The sequence below is a fragment of the Pleurodeles waltl genome, chromosome 11, assembly GCF_031143425.1.
Source record: "Pleurodeles waltl isolate 20211129_DDA chromosome 11, aPleWal1.hap1.20221129, whole genome shotgun sequence".
Classification (NCBI taxonomy): domain Eukaryota; kingdom Metazoa; phylum Chordata; class Amphibia; order Caudata; family Salamandridae; genus Pleurodeles; species Pleurodeles waltl.
The window spans coordinates 585,954,775-585,978,899 of record NC_090450.1 but is presented as its reverse complement, the minus strand read 5'-3'; the positions used below and the strand labels follow the sequence as shown (position 1 = coordinate 585,978,899).

General features: G+C 44.7%; 1 protein-coding gene across 3 annotated transcripts in view; it reads left to right on the top strand.

The window, feature by feature from the left end:
* Positions 1-22,901, top strand: part of PLAT (plasminogen activator, tissue type) — an 85,297-nt gene extending 62,396 nt beyond the window's left edge. For all 3 annotated transcript variants that reach the window (XM_069214094.1, XM_069214093.1, XM_069214095.1), the window contains 7 exons: positions 1,177-1,351; positions 5,140-5,225; positions 6,510-6,705; positions 7,367-7,503; positions 8,592-8,732; positions 8,999-9,147; positions 21,227-22,901. In XM_069214094.1, coding sequence (XP_069070195.1) covers positions 1,177-1,351; positions 5,140-5,225; positions 6,510-6,705; positions 7,367-7,503; positions 8,592-8,732; positions 8,999-9,147; positions 21,227-21,385 — 1,043 coding nt within the window. In that variant the 3' untranslated portion in view covers positions 21,386-22,901. The remainder of the gene's footprint in view (positions 1-1,176; positions 1,352-5,139; positions 5,226-6,509; positions 6,706-7,366; positions 7,504-8,591; positions 8,733-8,998; positions 9,148-21,226) is intronic.
* Positions 22,902-24,125: the final 1,224 nt, after the last annotated feature.

The window sequence follows — 24,125 nt, the reverse complement described above, 5'->3', positions numbered from 1 at the left end:
CGCGTAGTCAGGAATTTTGAAGAAGGCCAGACAACTCCTTTACATATCATTTCTTAAAGGCACATACACCAAAACAATCAACATTTAAAAATAAATGGATACTCTTATATAACCCTCATTAGTTGCTATTTCAATACCTACAAGAATACATGTAATCCCTCTCCTATGTTCAGACCTCCTGTAAATTTACTCTATAACCTCTGATTGATCCAGCATTCCATGTGGCATAATCTCAGTTCTTTGTTACCCATGAAGTTTCATTTCCATTCCTATATAGTCCCAGTACTCTAAAAATATATAGATCACTTCCTTGTTTCTCTGCGAAGTGCAGTGCAACAGGATAATTCACAGCAGCATTCCTTTTTCAATAACATTTCTATTGGTTTTTTTCCAAATCCTGTACACACATTAATGCAAAAAAATAACATGAACTACTGTTGGCATCATCATACATCGGACCATCCACTTTTAAGTTATGAGTTCTCACTACGGTTGTATCTTCAATTCAATGTATTCCTAGTTTTCCACCACAGATATTGTCTTCAATCATATCGCTTCCATCCTTGGAGTGCTTGCAGTCTACTCAATTATACTTATGGGTGGTCACATGTATCTAAATGTATTCCTTTACCCAATCCCTTAGGTATATTCTCGACCTTCTTTCCATGAGCCCAGATCTTAACAAGTTTCTGAGTGCAACACTGTGCTTATAAATGCTCTTTACTAGTATATGGTGCTGTAACATCTAACTCACAAGTCAGTATGCTTCTTTACAAGGTAAGTCCTTAAGTGTTTTAACACCTTCACTGAGTCACAAAATAAGAGAGTTGACTATCAACATGAGGGATCAGAAACGCATTGAAATAAATAGCCATTAATTCTGTGCTACACTCAGTACTGGCTAAAGCCGGCCTCTTGTTGATGTCTGCAATGATCTATGCACTTTGGGCACACATAAAATGTCAGTGTCACAGGATACCACACTCATAAAAACTGTAGCCGTAGATAGTATCCCAAATTCACATTGTTTATTTAACATGCTCTCCATAGTAGATGATGTTAAAGGGTCAGAGATGGTGCGTATTTAGTTCAGATGATGAGATGTAAGGGCCTGTAAGACAAACACTGTCCTGACAGTATAGTGTGAGATGAACACACAGTCTCATTCTTTTCTAGTGTCCTCTGAAGACTGCTACTCCAGCCGGGGCACAGAATACAGAGGCAGTCACAGTGTTACAGCATCGGGTGTCACCTGCCTCCGATGGGATTCCCCGGTGCTCATCAGCAAGTTCTACACAGCCTGGAGGAGCAATGCCAGAGATATGGGTCTTGGAAGCCATAATCACTGCAGGTAAGTGATGCTTGTGACAACATCACCCACTGATCATTCACCCATTGTCCGACAACATCACTGTTAGCGATGTGATCTCTCACCCTCAGTCTGTGACATCTCCTGCAGGGATTACTGGCGTAATTCCTGTGGCATTATTACAAATCCATTAATTCACCCAAAGTGTGCAACTTCAGTGCCACACACATCACTCATCCAGCATATATGGCATCAGTAATCATAGAGACTATTACTTCCAGAACACACCACTGAAATTCATCCATTGGTGGTTATCAAGTGGCGGGACTTAAGCTTTTTAGGTAGACAGGAATTTGAGAAGAGAAACAGTGTTGATTTTACTAGACTGTGATTAAGAGCTGTGCAGAAAGTGAAGGAAAAGGACAAGTGAAATATGACTTATTAATATCAGTGGACTGGAATGAGGTAAGGACTGCAGCCCTGTAGGAGGCTAGAGTAAGCCATGACATGCAGCGTGACAAGGAAGGTGGAACGGAGACATGTATACAGTTGCCACACTTGGAACTCATGGCAATAGGAGATTAGTTTAAGGCCTGGGCACGGGAGTGAAAGTGAAGCATCAAATCAGGAAAGTATAGAACTGAGAGATGCCACTATGAAAAGTGTCAGAAAGCAAAATGAACATTCAAAAACAAACGCTATACTTTTGGCTTTGTTAACGTGTCATGCTTTAATGCAGCTAACAGGTTGGGCCCAGGCAAACCACTGGCCACCAGAAATTTAAATACTGTGGACATCAGAACACACGTAGATTATAGGTGCTGTGGTGTAGTATTGTAGGTGCATTAGTGCAGTAAAATAGTTGACACGTAGAAGATGTAATTTACTCTCTCAGTGTAATGTCATGTTGTATTATTGTCACTGTAGTAATCTAGCTGTATGTGTTGAAGTTGTAGGGCAGTTATTCCAGTATTGTAGCTGTAATGTTTAATGATGTACCTGTAGTGTTACCATGTTGTGGTGGTGCCTGTGGTGGTCATGGTAGTGGTGCTAATGCTAGTTGACGTTTTTGTGAGGGTGTGGCTGGTGGTGGTGGGTTTTATGGCTGTGGTGCTGGATGTTTCGTCTGTGGTAGTAGGGCTTCCATTTGTGGTGGGGCATGTATTGGTGCTGGGGGTGCTTGTGCTGTGAGTAGCGATATTATTGGTACTCGTTATCCCTGTGGTGGCGCAGGCCTGTGGTGACAGGTTTGCTTGTAGTGTGCTTCTGGTCATGGTGTTGCACGTGCTGGTGGCTGTGATGGTTGTTTTAGTGGTGCCGGTGGCGTGCTTCTGTTGTTGATAAAGATTGTAGTGGTAGTCCTTGTGCTGGTGCTTAAGGTAAAGACGCTGCCTGTGGGGCTCACTGCACCCTCTTACACTGCAGCAGAAGTGCAGATGTGGACTCAACAAGTACAAAGTAATGCTATTTTCCTTTTCCTTTAGAAATAGCCAATGCATGCCATAAACAACATGTAGCTAGCAATGACCAACATAAGTACTCCACCCAAAATGGTGTGGGCAGAATTAAATCCAAATGTAATAGGCAGAGCTGGAGTAACAATCATGTAGTAAATAACCCTGTCTTTACGTCATGAGCACAGCCTGACAAAGAGGTCCAATGTCACATTAGATCAGGGTGCTTCTACAGAATCACCCTGCATTCCTCTGTAGAAGAGATCTAATGTGGTTCCTGTGTGAGAGGTGCTTCCACTAAAAGAGATGAGTAGTGCACTGAAACACAGATAGGCAACGGGCAGTAAAACTAATTGTTGTGGAATTAGCAGTTAAATGAATGCTTAGTGGGCCTCGAGCAGCTGCACAAAACATAAATCACCTAGAGACTTTTTGCACAACTTCAGACTGTGGCATAAGCTAGAAAGAGGGTCCCACGCACTTATCTTTCATTGTGAGCCGTTACCTGTAATGGCCGTAACCATAGGTCTCAATCAGCTCCAGGCAATTCCTTCGAACCAGGTTTTCCCTAAAAGGTTCTTGCAGTCCTTTGTAGAAGAGAGAGGACTCCTCCTGTCTGTTCCTCTGGGCAAAAGGGGGAAGGCTGTCTTCCATTCATGGTAATCCAAGAGGGAATTTAGAACACACAACACCTCCCCTCCCCCTAGTAGGATCTAGCTGTGCCCCAGCAAAAAAGGGCAGGAGGGCAGATTGGAGTGTGAAACGAAAGTAAGATATAGCCCAGCTTGACAGCACTACTTGTCCCAATGCATTTACCAGAATGCCCCTTCCCTTGATTTTATGACAGCGGTCTTGAATGAGTTCTGTGACCCTGAGTTATCCCTCATTTTCATCATATGTGTAAGAGGGTCTGGCTCTCACCTCTTCTTGCCTTCTTCAAAACCACAGTGCGAGTGTTCCCCTTCGCCATGTGAGCCATACTGCCCAGTAAACCTAATACACCTGAAGTATCACGTGATCTTATAAGGTTCCAGGGCAATTTTTCTGTTGAATTGGCCAAACCTTCCCTTTATAAAACTTGTTTCTGAAGGATTTATTAATTTGAGAAGGATTTTTTCTAATCAAATTGTGAAGATTCTATTTAGCAAAGGTGGACAGAAATATTTGCCTACCACTTGATCAGTCTAAGATATCGTTCTAATGTTTTGCAATTTATGTCATTAAATTCATATCTGTTGAATCAGGTTTACATTCCTCGTGCATCGAATTAGATTAGCCAAGATAAAAGTAGGGCTAATATTCTACAAAATGTAGACTAAAATTAATATCTACAGATATCGTTTATCAGGTTACAATTTATTTAGGTCTGTTGAGTATCTTATCTCCTATTTTGTGTTATTTTACTGTACTTTATAACTAAATAAACGCACAGTAATTGGTTTAATTATGTGCCAGAGATTTTGTGTGATTTACTCAATGCATTTGAGTAAAAATAAAATGTGTGTACTGTATGGCCACCCAGGGTGTTCTTGCTTTGAGCGATGTATTTATTTCTCATCTACCCTGTGTTGTGTAGCCAGGGATTGTGCACTACGTGGGAATAAAAAGATTCCGGCACCACACCCAAATCTGAGTCACTGACCACATAACAGCCCCTTCCTTCAAGATGTCTCACTTGCCATCGTTGCCCCAGTTACCCCCTGAGATCACTGCTTATACTGCTAGTAAATTATCAGCGACCAATGCCCAGGCAACCTTCATGGCTCCAGGTATCACGGCTGAAGCATGTGAGACGTTACCTTTGCGGGGCACTGCTTTACTGCCTGTGACGTCATCACGCTCCTCCACCTGTGGCCTCACCCCAGATATTGCTGCATGCAGCTCTAACATCACCACTGCTACACGCAGTTTAACTTGTAAAAAAAAGGGTGCGGGCCCAACGTTTTTCTTAAGGAGCGGGATGCTGGCCGTGCTGAATGCTGGGCACGGTTTTGATTCTACGCCGTGCCTCTTTCTTCCATCCCCCTACAATGCCTTTCTCTTCTCCCTTCGTAACTGTCTGAACTCTCTTTCTCCTTGCTCCATTTTCTGGCTTTCTCTGGCTTGCTGTGCACCTCAGTCCAGTGACCCCAACAAGGTGTGCTAGGGCCACCAACTGCAGTCACCGGAACAAATTAAGCCCAACTACCACATCGATAGCCCAGAGCCTCTACTTGTACATTTATGAAATTACAAAACAGCTCACCACTGGTCAGTTTGATGCGAGATACCAGAATTTGAGAAATCTTGTAGAACTGTTCGTTTAACCTTGATAAACCTCACAAGCATAGAAATGTCACTATCCCTGAACTCACCAGATCGTATTTTCTTTTACAGAAATCCAGACAATGACACCAAGCCCTGGTGCCACATACTGAAAGACGGCAAGACCTCCTGGGAGTACTGTGCTGTGGCCACCTGCTGTAAGAGAGCTCTCTCCAATACTGCTTCTCACTGCCATCCATAGCTCCCTGCCCAGACCTTGATCTGAAAGCACTAGCACTGTTTTATCTATACACTTCTCTTCTTTCCCTTGTCATCCAAAGTGTGAAGGAGGTAGATTCCTTATGCATTCCTTGTGCAACATGCTGGCATAGTGCAGTAGACACTGTGACATCATCAGTGTGTGTCGCAACCAGGATATGTTAATGTAGGTGTATAGCACATTGTGCTAGTACGGAGTAACTCTACAGTATGATAGGTACCGACTGTTAGTATGATAGAGCGTGGGACATGTACACAAATGCCCTTCGGATCTTCTGGTGTTAAAGTCTGAGGGGGGGTCTGTGATTGGTTTATACTATGGCAGTTTAAAGGGATAAGCTTGGGGTGTAATGGTGCTAGAGTATGATATGGTTATTGTATGATAGGTTAAGAGACTCAAAACATGTTGTAAGTGGTTATAGTATGGTTGAGTTCGAGTATGAAAAGGTCAAAGTGTGGTGAGGCTGATGTGTTATAGGTTTATGAAGGGATAGTATCAATGAGTGACAGTTCTAGGGATACAATGTAATCACGATAGAAAGGATCACATTAGCGTGTGATGGGAGTAGGGCGTGGTAGGTTGACATAAAGATAAGCATGTGTGCAATATTACCGCACGTATGTGGGTGTTAGTTTGTAGGATGTGTGCATAAAAAGTTCAGTATGCAACAAATGGGTGAAATAATGTCAGTGTTTAGTATTAATAATGTCTCATAACTTTATTTTAAAATATAATGTATGCTAATATTAGATCATGTATTTACGTGTCAGCATGTTAGTACGGTACTATTTGAAAAGGCTCCCATATTGTAAAGTTTGTGTATGATCATACCGTGCAATGATAAGATTTAGGTGTGTGATAACGTTCCTGTATGAATCATGATTGTGTGATACCATTATGACTGATCTCTGTCTACAGAGGGTGAAAAATGATGGAGTGGAGTATGATACAGTGTCACCGCCATTGGCTGAGATTATTTCAGGCACTCCCTTCATCACGTTGTTTGTTGTGTGGTAACATTAGCACGTTCTAATAGTATGCAATAATAATTGAGCGTTACTGTGACAGCATGAACGTGTGCAATAAAGTTTGTATGTGATGATGTTAGCTTGCGATAACATTGGTGTGTGATAACCTTAGGACTTGTTCATGTCATCTGCAGCCGTTACCTGGTTCAGGAACCATAACACACTGAATGTTTCCTGTTCTGTTCTCTCTGCAGCAACCTGTGGCCTGAGGCAGCCCTCTCAAGCCATGTACCGCATCCGAGGCGGGCTCCTTGCAGACATCACCTCTCATCCCTGGCAGGCAGCAATCTTTGCCACATACCGGCGGGTGCCAGGGGAGCACTTCTTGTGTGGGGGGACCCTCATCAGCTCCTGCTGGGTGCTTTCGGCGGCCCATTGCTTCGAGGAGAGGTAAAAGACGTACATATTGCTAATATACTATGTGGATGAAACTCATTTTCGAATCACTTTCCTAATAAGTTACCTAAAAGTTTGCTGAAGACATTTTTCGTTCATCTGTATCCCAAATCTACCCTCGCCTTTTCTTTCGGCTATTCACTCCTTTTTACTCCACCTCTTCAGTGTTTTTCTCTTCCACGATAAACTCCTTTTGTACGTCAAAACACAGTAAATGTGCTAGAGGAACACCACTCAAATTCCCCTAATCTTTTTAACCTATGCTCATTTTTTTACATCAGCCTTAAACCTTCTTTTTAGGACAATAATTAAATAATAAACAGTATGTTGTCACGTTTTAACAGAACTTTTAAGGGTTTTCTGTTAGATCAAACCCAAGATTCAATGCCTCTTCCAGTGCCTTTATTTTTATTTTTTAAATCAGATTCTTATCACAAGAGTTTTCCTTTATTTTAGTAGTTCTCCATATTGGCGAATTAACAGGCTGGGCTACTGTGCCCATTTCCTTCATTTTGGTATGTTACCAAAGTAAAATAAAGAATATTCGATAGAGAAAACAAAACCAGGCCATTACTACCCATGTTAACGCCCAAATGTGCAGCAGTAACTGGTCTTGGGGTTACTCTATACCATTAACTGGCCTTGTGACCCACAGGTTTGATGTGAATCGGCTGAAGGTGGTGCTGGGACGGACCTACCGGGCATCGCCGTCGGACGAGGAGCAGCGCTTCAGCGTGGAGAAATACATTGTTCACAACAAGTTCAACATCGACACCTTTGATAATGATATTGGTATGAATTGTTCAGCCATGTACTTCACTGTGTACTTCCCTAGATGAGCACCATCCCTTACCCCTCATCCTCTGCTTGAGCCCTCCATGTTACTCCTCCACCAGCTTGAGCATCCTCTTCTACTTCCTCACCTGCCCCAACGCAACCGCTCCTTGGACACCTGCTCCCTACGCGTCATCCTCCCTTCCTTTTCCTCACTCTTTTATGGTCTCAACCACAGACCCTCTTCTGATATAAAGTCTCTTCCTCTTCTTCGGCCAGGCATCTGTCCGTCCCTCACCTGAAGCACGTCCTTCCCTACTCTGTGCCTGGACCTGGCTCTGCATCTACTATCTTCTCAACCAAGGCCTCATTTTAATTCCCTCCTCCCATCACCAAATGCTTTGTCTTCATTATCCTACTCACTCACTACTAATGTGCCTTCCCCTCTATTCCTGGCCGTGTCCGGCGTACCTTGTGGTCTCGGTCATTCTATTCTCTTCTCGCCTCCAGCCTCTCCTACCACCATCTTCTAGCCGCAGACCACTACACCCCCTTCGCTCCAGAAACTTACATGCCTCATTCTCACCCTAAGCCTCTTCATCAGTAACTTCCTATTCTCACCCCAGGCCTCCCTCCCCACTTATCTTTTTCTCATCCAAATTTCTCCTTCCCTCTTTCATCTCTGGCTTCCTTTCCCCTTATTCTCCTTGTCAAACCAGTCTCCTTTTTTTCTTCTCACTCCAACTCTTTATTTGATGTACTCATCCCAAGGGTCATTCACCTCCGTGGCCTTCTTCCCTTTTTCAAGGCGCCCTCCTCCCGCTCTTCTCTCTGCATACCTTGCTCCCCATCCCTCCTCTTTGCATCACAACCACTCAATACTTCTCCTTATCAGGCCAGCCTCTCAGCCCCCTTTTCCTCCTGCCCATTCTTCATACACTCCCAACCATCCTTTTCTCATCCCAGCCCCCTCCCCTCCTCTCATGCTGTCCCATCTTCTCCCTTCCTGCACTAAGCACCCCCATCCCATCTCTTGTTATACCGGCTCCTCCTTCCTGTGCTGCGTTCCTCCATGCACCTCACTCACCCCTTGTCTTCCCACATAGTGCTGCTGAAGCTGAAGTCCGACTCGAGTGAATGCGCCACAGACACACCCAGTGTCCGCACCGCCTGCCTCCCACAGCCGAAGGTGCAGCTGGCTGACTGGACCGAGTGCGAGGTTTCCGGCTTTGGGAAACAAGAGGAATGTAAGTGCCTTGTGGGGGGAAAATGTGTTGCAGTATCTTAGGGTTAAAGAAGCAACTGTGCGTATAGTCAAATTTTTGCAGTCAGCAAAGAGTATTGTAAAATTCTGTGCTTGGTCATACTGTGCTGAGGCCTGTTCCAGACACTCACTGCATGTGCTGGGTCTGTTCCACAAATACTTCAGGTCTGCATGGTTGTTATGAGACGAGATAGTTTGAAGGTTCGCAAGACGCTCAAAAGTTGAACTTCTTCCTTTTGTCCTTAACAGTCTCCCCATTCTACTCTGAGCGTTTGAAGGAGGGCCATGTCCGCCTCTACCCCCCCAGAAGCTGCACCTCAGCTCGCCTCGCCAACCGTGCAGTGACTGAGAACATGCTGTGCGCTGGTGACACACGGAACCTCGATGACGCCTGCAAGGTAAGCGCATCCACATCACGAACAGGCGCTTTCGGGTAGAGGGCGGAGGGCCTGGTTCTAGCGCCTGCTTCTAATCTCAGGGCTTGCGTGCTTCAGGAAAGATGCCTTGACATCTACTTAGCAGATCAGACTTCAGCCAGGAGCCAGCTATGTGCATGGGATCTGCATCCTGTGGGGGTGCTGAGCTGGGTTATTTGTTGGTTTCGGCAGAACCAACTGGACTGGAGACTCATGACATGACAGGGGAGCCCTTGTGCTAGCAAAAGCACCTAGTGGAATTGAAGGGACTGAGACTGTCAGTACCTGTAGCGGCTACCCTGGGGTCACAAAGCCTAGGATCACCTGGGCAGCCCTGCAGAAGTGGAGGACACCACTTGCGAAACAAGTGCCGGCTAGATAATAAGACACTGAGGGCCTCATTCCGACCCGGACGGGCGGCGGACGCCGCCCGCCGGGCGGAAACCGCCCAAACACCGCCCCGCGGTCAGAAGACCGCAGGGGGCATTTCAACTTTCCCGCTGGGCCGGCGGGCGATCTGCAAAAGATCGCCCGCCGGCCCAGCGGGAAAGCGCCTTCCACGAGGATGCCGGCTCCGAATGGAGCCGGCGGAGTGGAAGGTGTGCGACGGGTGCTGTTGCACCCGTCGCGCTTTTCAGTGTCTGCTAAGCAGACACTGAAAAGCAATGTGGGGCCCTGTTAGGGGGCCCCTGCAGTGCCCATGCCATTGGCATGGGCACTGCAGGGGCCCCCAGGGCCCCACGACACCCGTTCCCGCCAGCCAGGTTCTGGCGGTGTAAACCGCCAGAACCAGGCTGGCGGGAAGGGGGTCGGAATCCCCAAGCTGCGCCGCCATGGAGGATTCCCATGGGCAGCGGGAAACCGGCGGGAGACCGCTGGTTTCCCGTTTCTGACCGCGGCGTTACCGCCGCGGTCAGAATGCCCATGAATGCACCGCCAGCCTGTTGGCGGTGCATTCGCTGCCCTCGGCCCTGGCGGATTCAATCCGCCAGGGTCAGAATGAGGGCCTGATTCTGTTGGCTGTTATATTATGCTTTTGAATGCCATATACATTGTAAAATGGTGGATTTACGGATTTTGAATATAAAATGAAACATTATTCATAATATTTTTGAAACTTTTGCCGTTAATGTGGTATACAATTGTATTCAAGATAACTTTTGTGTTATGCATGGCTTCCTTATGAAGCCTCTCTTGCTTGCACCTGATTTTAAATCTGCTAAGACACTGCTATAATGTAGCAACAGTTGAGAACCAAAGTCATTTGGCGCTGTTGCTACATCATTGAGACCTTCTAGGCCAGGCTTACAGGGCTCTCTGGGAGCCTGGCAACGCTGGCACTGCTTGTCTGCTTTGACTGAAAGCAAAAATCACAGCTGCAGAAGGGGGAAGGAAGAAGGGAAGGTGGTTGGTGTTGCTTAAGGAAGGCAGGAAACGTATTGTAAGGTATTTTTTCATATTTAAGCCAGGGAGGAGAAGAGGTGTTATGTATGGCGCCCCCCTTACTCCTCTGCCCCTGAGTAGTGGCTGAAAGAAGAGGCAGGTGATTTAGGGACCATACATTACATGAAGTTATAGATGAGTAAAAATTGCATTACTGGGATGTTTTTCACCTCTGAGTTCTGAGTGACATCATAGATAACTCAAGTTATTGGCAGGGATGGCCTGTCTTGGAAGGAGGCCCGGACCATTTCTAGCTTGTGAGCAACCCAGACATATTTCTAGGTTTATCAAGTAACAAAACATTAAAATGTACACTTCAAATGCCCTCTTTGTTAGGTCAAATCGCCCTAATAAATTCACGCTACATGGTGAATAATAAAGAACTGGGGCAACGGTGCTATTTATTATATCTTTTAGTGTTCCATTCACTAGTGAAAGGTTTCAGCGGTTGAGAAAAGCAACATAGTGCGTTTCTTTTTACCAGCAATAGTTAAAAAAAAGTATTGTCCTTGTAATCAAAAGAAAAGCACAGGCTGAAAAATTCATGCCATCCAATGGGGGCCAATACACTGCGTTCTGGAAACAAACCACTAGATGGCAGTAAATCAACAGAAAAACTGCACTAAACTAATGATGATACCCGACATAGAAGTGTTAATTCGGTACAAGTCGATAGGAGTCGATAGGACATTACGGTGATTAGAGAGTTCATTACAATTAGTTAGGACTAAAACTGGTGTAATTTGCGTCCGTGCCAGTTTTAGTGCCAACACACAATAGACGGGGAGTGCACATTGCTCTCCCGTGTTTACTTGACCTTCCGTACCAGAATTTATTTGGTGGTGACTGATTGAACAAACTTTTCACAAGAGGTAATAACTTAGGAAGGTATTGTTTGTGCCAGTTATTTACCACGATTTTACACTTAGCTGTAAACAGAGAACACATAACATCCCGAGCAAGGTGCAAACATTACTGTGGTGACCTCATAGTGGTGAATGACATGGTAAATCTGTCAGGGATATTGGATGGGCCAATTAAGGTCCAGTGTGTAGTCCCCTACTGACAGCAATGTATTTGTTTCATTATACATTTTATATATCATGCTCTATGCCGTCGTGGATTCGGAGCACTGAACGAGGGTGGTAGCCACCGGGAATGTATAGGAAATACAGTCATAACAACTAATGTAGTGAAAATGGTACGAACATTATTTGTGGAACATAAGAGTCCTACTGTCGACATCAGGGTAAGCAGCACACCATAATTTAAACCCTATGCATTGCTTTGCTACTGTATAGCTAGGTTTGCCCTATATACATTCAGGTACTTACAGGCACACATATACCACACCTTCTACGTTCAAGTACATAAAATGGGTCAACCTTACCTAGAAGGTATGTGAGTGAGACATCGGGCGACGTGGAAGAAAAGAGCTCTCAAAAGCTCGCGGCTGGTTTGGCGTGTGGGAAGAAGGAGGGAAGTGCAAGCAAAAAACATGAACAGTAAAAGAAGACATGGCTCTTAAGCAAAGAAACGTTCACGTTTAGTACCAAGACTGTCATTAAGATTGGCCAACAAGGTAGCAGTGCTTATAAACATTAGATATGGGTCAGTTAAGCTATACCTTTCATGTTTGAGGACCAGGTGGGAATGTTCCAGCCTAAAATACCAGAGGACATAAAATGGGCGCTATTAACCTGCCAATGTAGTAGTACAGACTGCTATTTCCTATGTTTTTAAATGCAAGGAGCATACCACATATTTGACTTGCCATGTACCAGGAATCACCAGCTTTGCGTGACAGAATATTCGAAGAGTGGGAATATGTATGCACCACAGGAAATGTGTATTTGAAATTCCTCATATTATGGAGCAGTGTACATGTTAAAATACAGCTGCTCCGATACAGCTCCTAGGTACTTGCTTGTGGGACAATGCACTTTATAGCAAGTATGGTCTAAAGAGGACTCTCTGCTCGCCAGAGACTGAGCAGGCAGGATGGCACAGATGAGACCCAGTGATATCTTTGCAGTGATGCTTGGCCTTTGAAAAGGTTCAGCTGCAGAGAAACCCTAGGAAGCCCCATTCTTTTTTTGGAATTTGTGAATTGTGGGATCTCTGAGTAAGATTTGACATTCCCTGGGAGAGTTTTCAGTTTCACAAATTCAGGGGCCTTTAATCTCTCTGATATTGGATGGGGAGTCCGGAGCATACTCAAAAGTTTTTAGATTCAATGAAGTATCCTGTAATAATGAGGAGGCGGAAGCCAAGTACAACGCTTCTTTATTTGTGTTCAGTTCCTCACAGAATGACCGCGGAAACCACCAACACTCGCCCCCTCCTTCAACATTCTAAAACCGCACGCGCTGTGCTGTGTTTTATCAGGACATCTTTTCTCTTTTCTCAACAATTAGTTCAATACATAATCTTTGAATCTAACAGGCAGTACATTTGTTCTTCTAGTCATCACAGTGCCATTAGGATCAGTTGCAATCGTAGAAGAAGAAACACTGGAAGTGTTACCACTTGTGGCATTAGCAGTGCCAATTCTGCATTGCTCACTGTTGCTGGCATTTTTGATTAACTATGGTATGCTACTTTGGACAGCTTCAAGGCTGCCTACTTGTTCTTGAGGATTAATGGCAACAACATTTGATCCATTCCACCACTATCCATTGTCTAATAAAACAGCAGTGCCTTTGGTTTTAATTTCACATCTAGGTTCACTGTACTTGCTCATATCAGCCCCTCTTCTAGGGTTTTTCACTCTCACCACATCACCAGCACTCAAGCACATCTCCTTGACTACATTCCTAGCATCATAGTCACTGCACTTTGACGTCTGTCTACCAAGCTTTTCTTTTTCCTTCATGTTCTGTTTTTCCCAGTTTTTCCATGCTAAAGACCAGTATGGTTGCAATTGTGATGGCTTATCTACCCCTAAGCAACTCAAAGGGAGTTCTTCCTGTGGTGTTGTATGAGGTGGTGCGATATGACCATAGTCTGGTCCTAAGGGCTGCCTCTATAAGAATGTGACATCCCATTTGAATGGTTTGCTTGATTAGACGATTGACCCATTCAACCTGTCCATTGCTTTGGAGATGATACAGGGATGACTTTACATGCTTCATGCAATTTATTTATAGGAACGTCACTAGTTCTTGGGACACAAATTGCACTTCTTTATCAGAGACTAACTGATGAGGGAATCCCTCCCTATAAAACAATTCTTTTAAGAATATTACCATCTCAGATGTGGTGGTATGTGACACAAAATTAACCGTAATCAACTTACTGAAGTAGTCTACTACAACAATGGCATAATGCATTTCTAGGAGCAAAGCATTCATCAGTCCAATAAAGTCAATTCTAACTTTTATCCAAGGACCGTCAGGCAGCTCTACAGACGACATTGGGTATCAGTGTGTGGTCATGGTTTTATCCACCTTGGCACAGACAGAACAATGGTTGACAAACAACTCAACATCGCGGTCTGTGATGGCCACCAGTATCTTTCCCTGGGCTTTTGTTTTGTGCCTGTCATCCCCACGTGGCCTTTATGTGCGAGGGATATTAACCTTCCCCTTAAGGATGTGGGTGCAGTTAGTGTCTCACAATGGAGAATAACTTCATCCACAATGGTGATGTCATCTTTTATTTTCCAATATTGTCTTAGAGCTTCACTCAGTATTTTCTCTTGCAGCTCTCCTTTATTTATGTACAATTTTATTTCTGCAAATACATTGTCATTTCTAACAGCCGTCATCCACTCTTGCCTGGTAACGACACCATTGTATTCCTTACAATCAAACAAACATGCAACCAGCAAATGTTAGACCACTGTCTTTCACCTTTTGCAAAACCTTTGTAAAATAGACAAGTTCTTTCTCTGTTTTGCTAAAAAAAATCAGTATGTCATCTTGAAGCAATCTTACGCCATCCATGCCTGGGAAAAGTTGATTCATTACACGTTGAAAGACTGCGGATGCCAAACATGGCCCAAAAGGCAATCAGCGGAACTGGTAAGCTCCTTCCGGAGTGATAAATGCAGTACAATTTCTTGGCCCTTCATCTAATTCTATTTGATGGTAGGCTGCCCTGAAGTCTAGAGTTGTAAAGACCCTTGCTTGGTCCAATGTCATTGTCAGCCCTTTCCCTAATCAGCTACTACATGGCGGTTGAGTTGGCGAAGATCAATGCATAGGTGACTTGAACCATTTTTTTTATTTTGTGATAACAACAGGTGATAATCACTCCAATGTGTGGATTGGTACAATTATTCCACTATCACACCAATCCTTCAGAATGGCGTTAACCTCTGCACAGGCTGACAAAGGGACATTCCTTACATGTTGCTTGATAGGCTGCGTGTTTTTTCCTAAAATTACCTCATGTTTAAATGTCTTTAAGCAGCCCAGTTTCTCACTGAATACCCCTTTGTATTCTTTAAGAATGGTATCTAAAATGTGTTCTTGGATGCTGAACACATACAGAGGTTGACATGGATTAATTAACATTTGTAGCGTCTGTTGTTCTAACTAACCGAGGATATTCACATTGTAGTCAACTACGTAATTTTTTTTTAAAGTGTTTTTTTCCTTGAAGGTCAATTCTGGATTAAATACGTGTTCCAGCTCTATTGTGTGGCCCCCATAGGCTCCTGTGATGATACTGCTGGCTTGCCGTGGGGTTTTTGTAGTAAAGTACCATCTTGCCTGGCATGTTACCCCCATATTTCACTGTATATATGTTGTTTTAGTTGTATGTGTCACTGGGACCCTGCCAGCCAGGGCCCCAGTGCTCATAAGTGTGCCCTGTATGTGTTACCTTTGTTATGACTAACTGTCTCACTGAGGCTCTGCTAATCAGAACCTCAGTGGTTATGCTCTCTCATTTCTTTCCAAATTGTCACTAACAGACTAGTGACCAATTTTACCAATTTACATTGGCATACTGGAACACCCTTATAATTCCCTAGTATATGGTACTGAGGTACCCAGGGTATTGGGGTTCCAGGAGATCCCTATGGGCTGCAGCATTTCTTTTGCCACCCATAGGGAGCTCTGACAATTCTTACACAGGCCTGCCACTGCAGCCTGAGTGAAATAACGTCCACGTTATTTCACAGCCATTTACCACTGCACTTAAGTAACTTATAAGTCACCTATATGTCTAACCTTTACCTGGTAAAGGTTGGGTGCTAAGTTACTTAGGGTGTGGGCACCCTGGCACTACCCAAGGTGCCCCTTACATTGTTCAGGGCAAATTCCCCGGACTTTGTGAGTGCGGGGACACCATTACACGCGTGCACTACACATAGGTCACTACCTATGTGTAGCTTCACAATGGTAACTCCGAACATGGCCATGTGACATGTCTAAGATCATGGAATTGCCCCCCCAATGCCATCCTGGTATTGGGGAGACAATCCCATGATTCCCCGGGTCAAAGGACTTCCTCAGAGAGAGGGTGTTACACCCTCTCCCTTTGGAAAAAGGTGTTAGGGCTGGGGAGGAGTAGCCTCCCCCAGCCTCTGGAAATGCTTTCATGGGCACAGATGGTGCCCATTTCTGCATAAGCCTGTCTACACCGGTTCAGGGATCCCCCAGCCCTGCTCTGGCGCGAAACTGGACAAAGGAAAGGGGAGTGACCACTCCCCTGACCTGCACCTCCCCTGGGAGGTGCCCAGAGCTCCTCCAGTGTGCTCCAGACCTCTGCCATCTTGGAAACAGAGGTGCTGCTGGCACACTGGATGGCTCTGAGTGGCCAGGGCCAGCAGGTGACGTCAGAGACTCCTTCTAATAGGCTCCTCCAGGTGTTGCTAGCCTATCCTCTTTCCTAAGTAGCCAAACCTCCTTTTCTGGCTATTTAGGGTCTCTGCTTTGGGGAATTCTTTAGATAACGAATGCAAGAGCTCATCAGAGTTCCTCTGCATCTCTCTCTTCACCTTCTGCCAAGGAATCGACTGCTGACCGCGCTGGAAGCCTGCAAAACTGCAACAAAGTAGCAAAGACGACTACTGCGACCTTGTAACGCTGATCCTGCCGTCTTCTCAACTGTTTTCCTGGTGGTGCATGCTATGGGGGTAGTCTGCCTCCTCTCTGCACTAGAAGCTCCGAAGAAATCTCCCGTGGGTCGACGGAATCTTCCCCCTGCAACCGCAGGCACCAAAGAACTGCTTCACCGGTCCTCTGGGTCTCCTCTCAGCACGACGAGCGAGGTCCCTTGAACTCAGCAACTCTGTCCAAGTGACTCCCACAGTCCAGTGATTCTTCAGTCCAATTTGGTGGAGGTAAGTCCTTGCCTCCCTACGCTAGACTGCATTGCTGGGAACCGCGTGATTTGCAGCTGCTCCGGCTCCTGTGCACTCTTCCAGGATTTCCTTTGTGCACAGCCAAGCCTGGGTCCCCGGCACTCTAACCTGCAGTGCACGACCTCCTGAGTTGTCCTCCGGCGTCGTGGGACCTTCCTTTGTGACTTCGGGTAAGCTCCGGTTCACTCCACTTCGTAGTGCCTGTTCCGGCACTTCTGAAGGTGCTGCCTGCTTCTGAGTGGGCTCTTTGTCTTGCTAGACGCCCCCTCTGTCTCCTCACGCAATTGGCGACATCCTGGTCCCTCCTGGGCCACAGCAGCATCCAAAAACCCTAACCGCAACCCTTGCAGCTAGCAAGGCTTTTTTGCAGTCTTTCTGCACAAAAACACCTCTGCAAGCTTCTTCACGACGCGGGACATCCATCCTCCAAAGGGGAAGTTTCTGGCCCTCTTTGTTCTTGCAGAATCCACAGCTTCTACCATCCGGTGGCAGCTTCTTTGCACCCACAGCTGGCATTTCCTGGGCATCTGCCCACTCCCGACTTGATCGTGACTTTTGGACTTGGTCCCCTTGTTCCACAGGTACTCTCGTCTGGAAATCCATCGTTGTTGCATTGCTGGTGTTGGTCTTTCTTGCAGAATTCCCCTATCACAACTTCTGTGCTCTCTGGGGAACTTTGGTGCACTTTGCACCCACTTTTCAGGGTCTTGGGGTGGGCTATTTTTCTAACCCTCACTGTTTTCTTACAGTCCCAGCGACCCTCTACGAGCTCACATAGGTTTGGGGTCCATTCGTGGTTCGCATTCCACTTCTAGAGTATATGGTTTGTGTTGCCCCTATCCCTATGTGCTCCCATTGCATTCTATTGCGACTATACATTGTTTGCACTGTTTTCTATTGCTATTACTGCATATTTTGGTATTGTGTACATATATCTTGTGTATATTTGCTATCCTCATACTGAGGGTACTCACTGAGATACTTTGGCATATTGTCATAAAAATAAAGTACCTTTATTTTTAGTATATCTGTGTATTGTGTTTTCTTATGATATTGTGCAAATGACAACGGTGGTATAGTTGGAGCTTTGCATGTCTCCTAGTTCAGCCTAAGCTGCTCTGCTAAGCTACCATTTTCTATCAGCCTAAGCTGCTAGACACCTCTTCTACACTAATAAGGGATAACTGGACCAGGTGCAGAGTGTAAGTACCCCTTGGTACCCACTACAAGCCAGGCCAGCCTCCTACAGTTTTGCATCCTAAATTATTTTAGATATCTTTTAATAGAATGGTAATTCTGGACCCAGTATCCATTAGCATCTCCACACTTTCTTCATTCATGTGAAAACTGCATTTTGGTTGATTCTGTATTTCTTCTTTGTTGATGATGGCTACAAGTAATACTAAAATTTCCATCATTTTTCTGTCATCTGAGTCTTCCTCTGACTTAGATTCTTCCACTTTGAAGACCTTCTTTTTATGAGAGGTTTTGCAAACCTTAAGGAAATGTCCTGGTTTACCACATCCCTTGCAGATTTTTTCTGTAGTTGGGCATCCGTTATTGGATGCCAAATGGGTACTGGACCCACAACGATAGCACGTGAGTTTGTTGCTGCTGGATTTTGAGGTAATGTTTTAGTCATTCTTTCTGAACTTGTTTGTTGACACTTCTTCATTGGGTACAAGATTGACTTACCTGTGATGGTTGTCAGGTTTGGGCAATAATTTTATTCTTTTAGCAGACCTCTCAATGCTCGTTATAGATGAAATTACCTTTTCCAGGGTAGGATTGTGATGACACAAACGTTTTTCTTGTGCTTTCACACAAGTGGTGCATATCACCACCTGATCGCACATAATTTCATTCATGTCTCTGAAGGAGCATGTAGTGGCCAGCATCCTTAAAGTTGCTACATAAGACTGGATTCACCAGGTGCTTGATAGCAATAGTACAAATTATACGTTTCCATTATAACACTCATAGTTGTATCAAAGCAATTCTTCATTCTAGTTTTGGCTTCAATGAATACATCCCATTCCTGATCACCCCCTCCTCTTTTTCAACAGGGGTTATGGGATCAAACAGCCTTCTTCCTTCCACCCCCAAACAATTATACATCATATCCTATTTTCTGGCAGGTTCATACTTGGTTCCATCTATAATCTCTAAGAACTTTTCAAAATACCTGACCCATTGGGTACAACTTTCTGCAGGTGGTCCTGATACTTCCAAGAAGGTGTTAGGCATTGCCACTGCATTCAGTATGCCAGCCATGTTGACACTTAATTAACATAAATCAGATTGTCACTGTAAGTGGGGCTCCGTAATTGTCCATGGATGTTTTAAGCATACATTGAAATATGTGAAATCCTCAATATCACTACTAATGGTTTGGCTCCCTCTGGTGTGTGTTTGGAGAATTATTTCTTAACATTTCAGTGGATTTAAGAAGTTAATCCACTCAGTGTACAAGTCCAAGCTCCTCCCAGGGGCTGGTCAAGGCAGGGCAACCGGGGATAAAGGAGTCAGCAGACAGTCCTCCCTCCTCTCACTTTGGGGAGGAGTTGCTCAGTATGAAAGTTGGATGAGGCTAATGACACTGCCTTGCCTTACTGCACCGAAGTTTGATAGCACTGAAGGTAGCATGTAGTAATATGGGTATCCTGTAATCGTCTACAAATGTATCTTGTAATGATGAGGAGCCAGAAGCCAAGTACAACACTTCTTTATTTGTCTTCAGTTCCTCACAGAATAACCGCTCAAACCGCCAAAACACACACACACACACACACACACACACACACACACACACACACACACGCACACACACACACGCACACACACGCGCGCGGATGGTGGGAGGGAAAGAGAAAGGAACGATGCATGAGATAATGGTGACACGTTCACATATTTACAATTCTGTGAGCCAGAGAGATAGCCAAAACCTGTAAATTCTGTGCTGCCTGATGGATAGCTGAAGCAAGAGTTTTCACATATCACCCAGGCTTTGAAAGCAAACTATTTAAAGGTGTTTTACATGGTGACAATTTGTACTTCACAGCTATATTTGGTTTGAAAATCACAGCAAAGTACAAACAAAAATAAAAACCTGAGCTGAGAAGGCAAACAAAGCAGACTTCTGTTTAAGTCAGAAATTAAAAAATATATATTCTTTCTTTACATATGGAAATTCACCATCAGTGGTTATACTATGGCACATGTTGATAAACATCTGCATAAATGCTGCACTCTTGCCAAGTGTGTCACTTTCAACCACTCTTGGCTTTGTAAGTAACATCATTTTGTATTTACAGATTTGTAGGTCTACGGGATCTCTTTAGAAGTAAGCCCCTGGATGAAAGTATCACACATGCATGATAGATTAGACAGCTAACAAATGCAAAGATAAAGAAGCATTTTCAATGCAACGGGTCTCGCATTTGTTCAAGTTAGAGCTATTAGCGTTGTAAAGCCAAAAAAAACACGCATCACCATCACGCTATGTAAAATGCAGCGCGATCGCGCTGCGTGGAAGATAAACAGATAAAGTAGTCCGGACCCCAGGCTGAAAACATCAAGCCTCGTATGTTTTTAGTACTTTACTGGTGCTGTTTAGGTGGGCTAAACACCGGAAAAGGCATGACGTATGCATGACTTTCACAAATGAAAGCAAGCAGATTTTAAAAGGCAAGCCCACAAACCAATGTAAGTGACTGACGTGGCATGGGCGTGGTTTGAAGCCCAAAGTGAGATAACAGAATGGACGGAGCGCTTTGCGATCGCCCATAAAAAGGAAAAGATGAGTTTATCAAGCCTTTCTTGTGACACTTAAAGGCCCTGCAAACTTTACCAGATCACAGTAAATAATCCAAAGCAAACCGTTTTACAAATTCCTTGGCTTGCTAGTAAATTGTAAACCTCTACAGTGTAATGGGGTACCTTACTCAGGCAGAAATTCTAGTGTCTCTCGTGGCAAAACTGGCCACACAAACTCACCTAGTGATCACTGCTGCAGGATGCTTCCTTTAATGTCACTCAGACTTGAGCTTGATTGGTCAACATAGAAGGCTCCCCCTTCTCCAAGCCAGCAGAGAAAACAAAAAGTTACAGCTCTGCAAGTAGTCTGACCTAAAATCTTACACTAAGCTCATCGAACCTCCGTTTCTCCTTGAACTAATAACTATATATGAAGCAAACCGAGATGTGTACTTTTAGTCATTATAAAGAGGAGGATTGGTTGGGAAGGAGGAGAGCGTGGGATGCAGTATCAGTTGATCTAACCAGATTGTGTCTTTCTTTCAGGGTGACTCAGGGGGACCTCTCATGTGCCCTCACGATGACCGCATGTACTTGACAGGCATCATCAGCTGGGGCATAGGCTGCGGCCAAAAGGACACACCCGGCGTCTACACAAATGTCACTCGCTATCTGGGATGGATCCAAGAAAACATGAAGCTCTGAGCGTGTGGTGGTGACTCGTTGCCTTGGGGTCACAGACCTTACCCCCCCTCTTATGCACTGAGAAGATTCCAGGAGCCCCAGGGGATCTTTGAGCCTTAGCCCGCTGGTGGAAGCTGGGCTTCTAACAGAGGACTCCTTTGGGCTTCCCTACAGTTTTCAACAAAGCATAGGAACTGTGAAAGACAGAAAGAAGAGAAAGGAGAAGGGGACCTTCCGCACAATCTGTTTAACTTGTCACTACATTGAAGGTTACTTGTTACTTGGGGTTCAATAGCAGGAACCACATCACAAAACACAGTGAAATGTGATGGAAAATCAATGTCATTATCACCACTATGCAGAGTCAAACCCCATGAATCCTTAGATCTGGGAATCTTTTTTTTTAGATAAATGCACACCTGCTGAGCGCAGGAGACAATATCCTAACCCAGGAAATATTTTAGAGGGGACTTCACCACTAACCTTTGGGGAGCACGAGGAATGTCCTGATCCTCAGTCTCTTTAGAGGAACATAATAATTATTCAGGTGCCCTGAAAAGCGGATGTTATATGAATAATCCTTATTTGATGCCGCTATGTGGGACACCTATTAAAAAGAGAACCTAAAGCGCTGGTACACTGTTTACTGACATTGAATGTCCAGACATGCAACATTTTAATGTTCTGATCTGGTGCCATTTGGCAACCCCACAACATTCCACCTGAGGCTCCATTGGTCTCCACTCTTCTTTCTCTTTAGAAGCAATTCTGCTTCCAACCTAGTACTCCCTCCATGGATGGAGATTTGTCATTGTAACTTACCACAAATACTATGCAACCCAACACAGAAATGTGTCCCCATGCTGTGAACTGTGCCCCCTACTCGTTTGTTAATCTCAGGCATTCGGTCCTCTCTACTGGGTGTCCCCTGCCCAACACCTCCTCCCACACCCTGGAGTTATTTCAACGTCAATAGAAGTGCCCTCAAACCCAACTGAGAGAACAATAATCCCTATTCCTAACTATCCTGTTCCAGGCCATGGATCCCACCCTGGTATCTCATAAAACCAACATCCCTTCGTCCATCTCTATGGTATTTTCCTCTTTGGCCTAGGAGTGCCTTACTTCATTGTACGGTCATCATTCTTTTAACCCTTACTTTTTCTTATGAGTCCTGCCAACATCCTCAGTGTTCCCCAAAGCCCCATTCATATATTCTGTCGTCCCTACCAGGGTTAATCCTGTTCCCAGCTGACCCTGCACCCTTTCTTGCTTGGCACACTCTCTTCCTAATCCATAATTGACCATACCCCAAACCCTCACATCGAAGTTCACATCCTGTTGACAAGAATAATAGGCCAGGAGCCCTACAGGTTCAAAGCACCAGTTATTTACTTTTGCACACGTTATATTTATTATGTTATATTTAATCTGATTGTTTTAAATAAAATTATGTTTACTGCAAAATCTTTACAATATGATCTATTCTTAATATTCAGTTTGAGATGCTAATAAAGACATTTCTTTAAGTGTTTAAGATGGACTCTATCTGAGATGGTTGCTCTCTGCGCTATTCATTCCAGCAAGAAAGTAGCAAGGGACCAGGCAGTGCTTTAAAAAGAAATATAGATGTGCAGGTACCTACTTGCTACTGAGAAGTGCCAATACTCTCCCATTAAAAGTATTGCACCAGTGCTGAAAAGTGCAGGTACTCCGTTTCAAATAAAGGACGTGCAAGTACTCAATATTTGCCCATTTAAAGCACTGGGACAAGGCGATCTAAGCCAACAGAAGTTTGCAGCTCCCCATACTACTGCCTAGACACCATCCCTCTTCAATATGACACCACATTCACGTCTGCGATCCTCACAACTCACAAAAGCTAAGCAGCAAGGGCCCTGCAAGCTTGTAGACTGCAACAGAGAGAAGGCTACAGAAGAGTTGAAGGGGGCAGCAGCTGAGAAACTCAATGCGGTACTGAGGCTTCTGGAAGGAGGGAAGAAGCAGAGTGATGCAAGTGACCTGCTAGGGAGAATGGGGGAACCTATTTTAAGCAGGAATTGTTTTGTATAGCACTTTATTCCCTCTTGCGAGACTCAAAATGCACTCTGGGTCACACCCACTGTATTATTTATATAGAGATTAATTTCCCTGTGAGCAGAACTGCCACCTACACTGAAGCAGGCATGCTGCCAGAATGAGCTGAGAAGCTCGCTGAAGCAGCAGAGTTGCTAGACAGAGCTGAAAAAACTCACAGACGACGGCAAGCTGTCAGTAGGCTACACAAAGAATGATGGATGGAATGCTTGAATTAATCTCATCCACTAGTAATTACTCGGGGCTGCATTCCAATCCCAAACCTCAGTTTGGACCTATCTATATGCAAATCCGTCTCAACCCTGCTCCGATATGAAGAGTCCAGCCCAAACTGCCAAGCCAGATCCTTCCTGAACCGGAACAAAAGCAACCCAGGACCAGTTTTGCCTTTCTTATGGGCTCACCAGCAGGTGCAGCTTGGTTCCAGTGACACGGTGTGCATGAGACCCACATCTGGGTATAGCTGTCCCACTTAGGGCGACACACTAAAGTATACAAAAAGTGATGAATGGAATGCTTGAATTAATTTAAGCCACTGGTAACTACTCGGGCCGCTTCCCAATCCATCCTTTTTCACCCATCATGCTACAAGACTCCCAGCTTTCCATTTTTAATGATTTTTATAGATCAATACAGACACAAAACAATGCATCTCTTGTCTGCA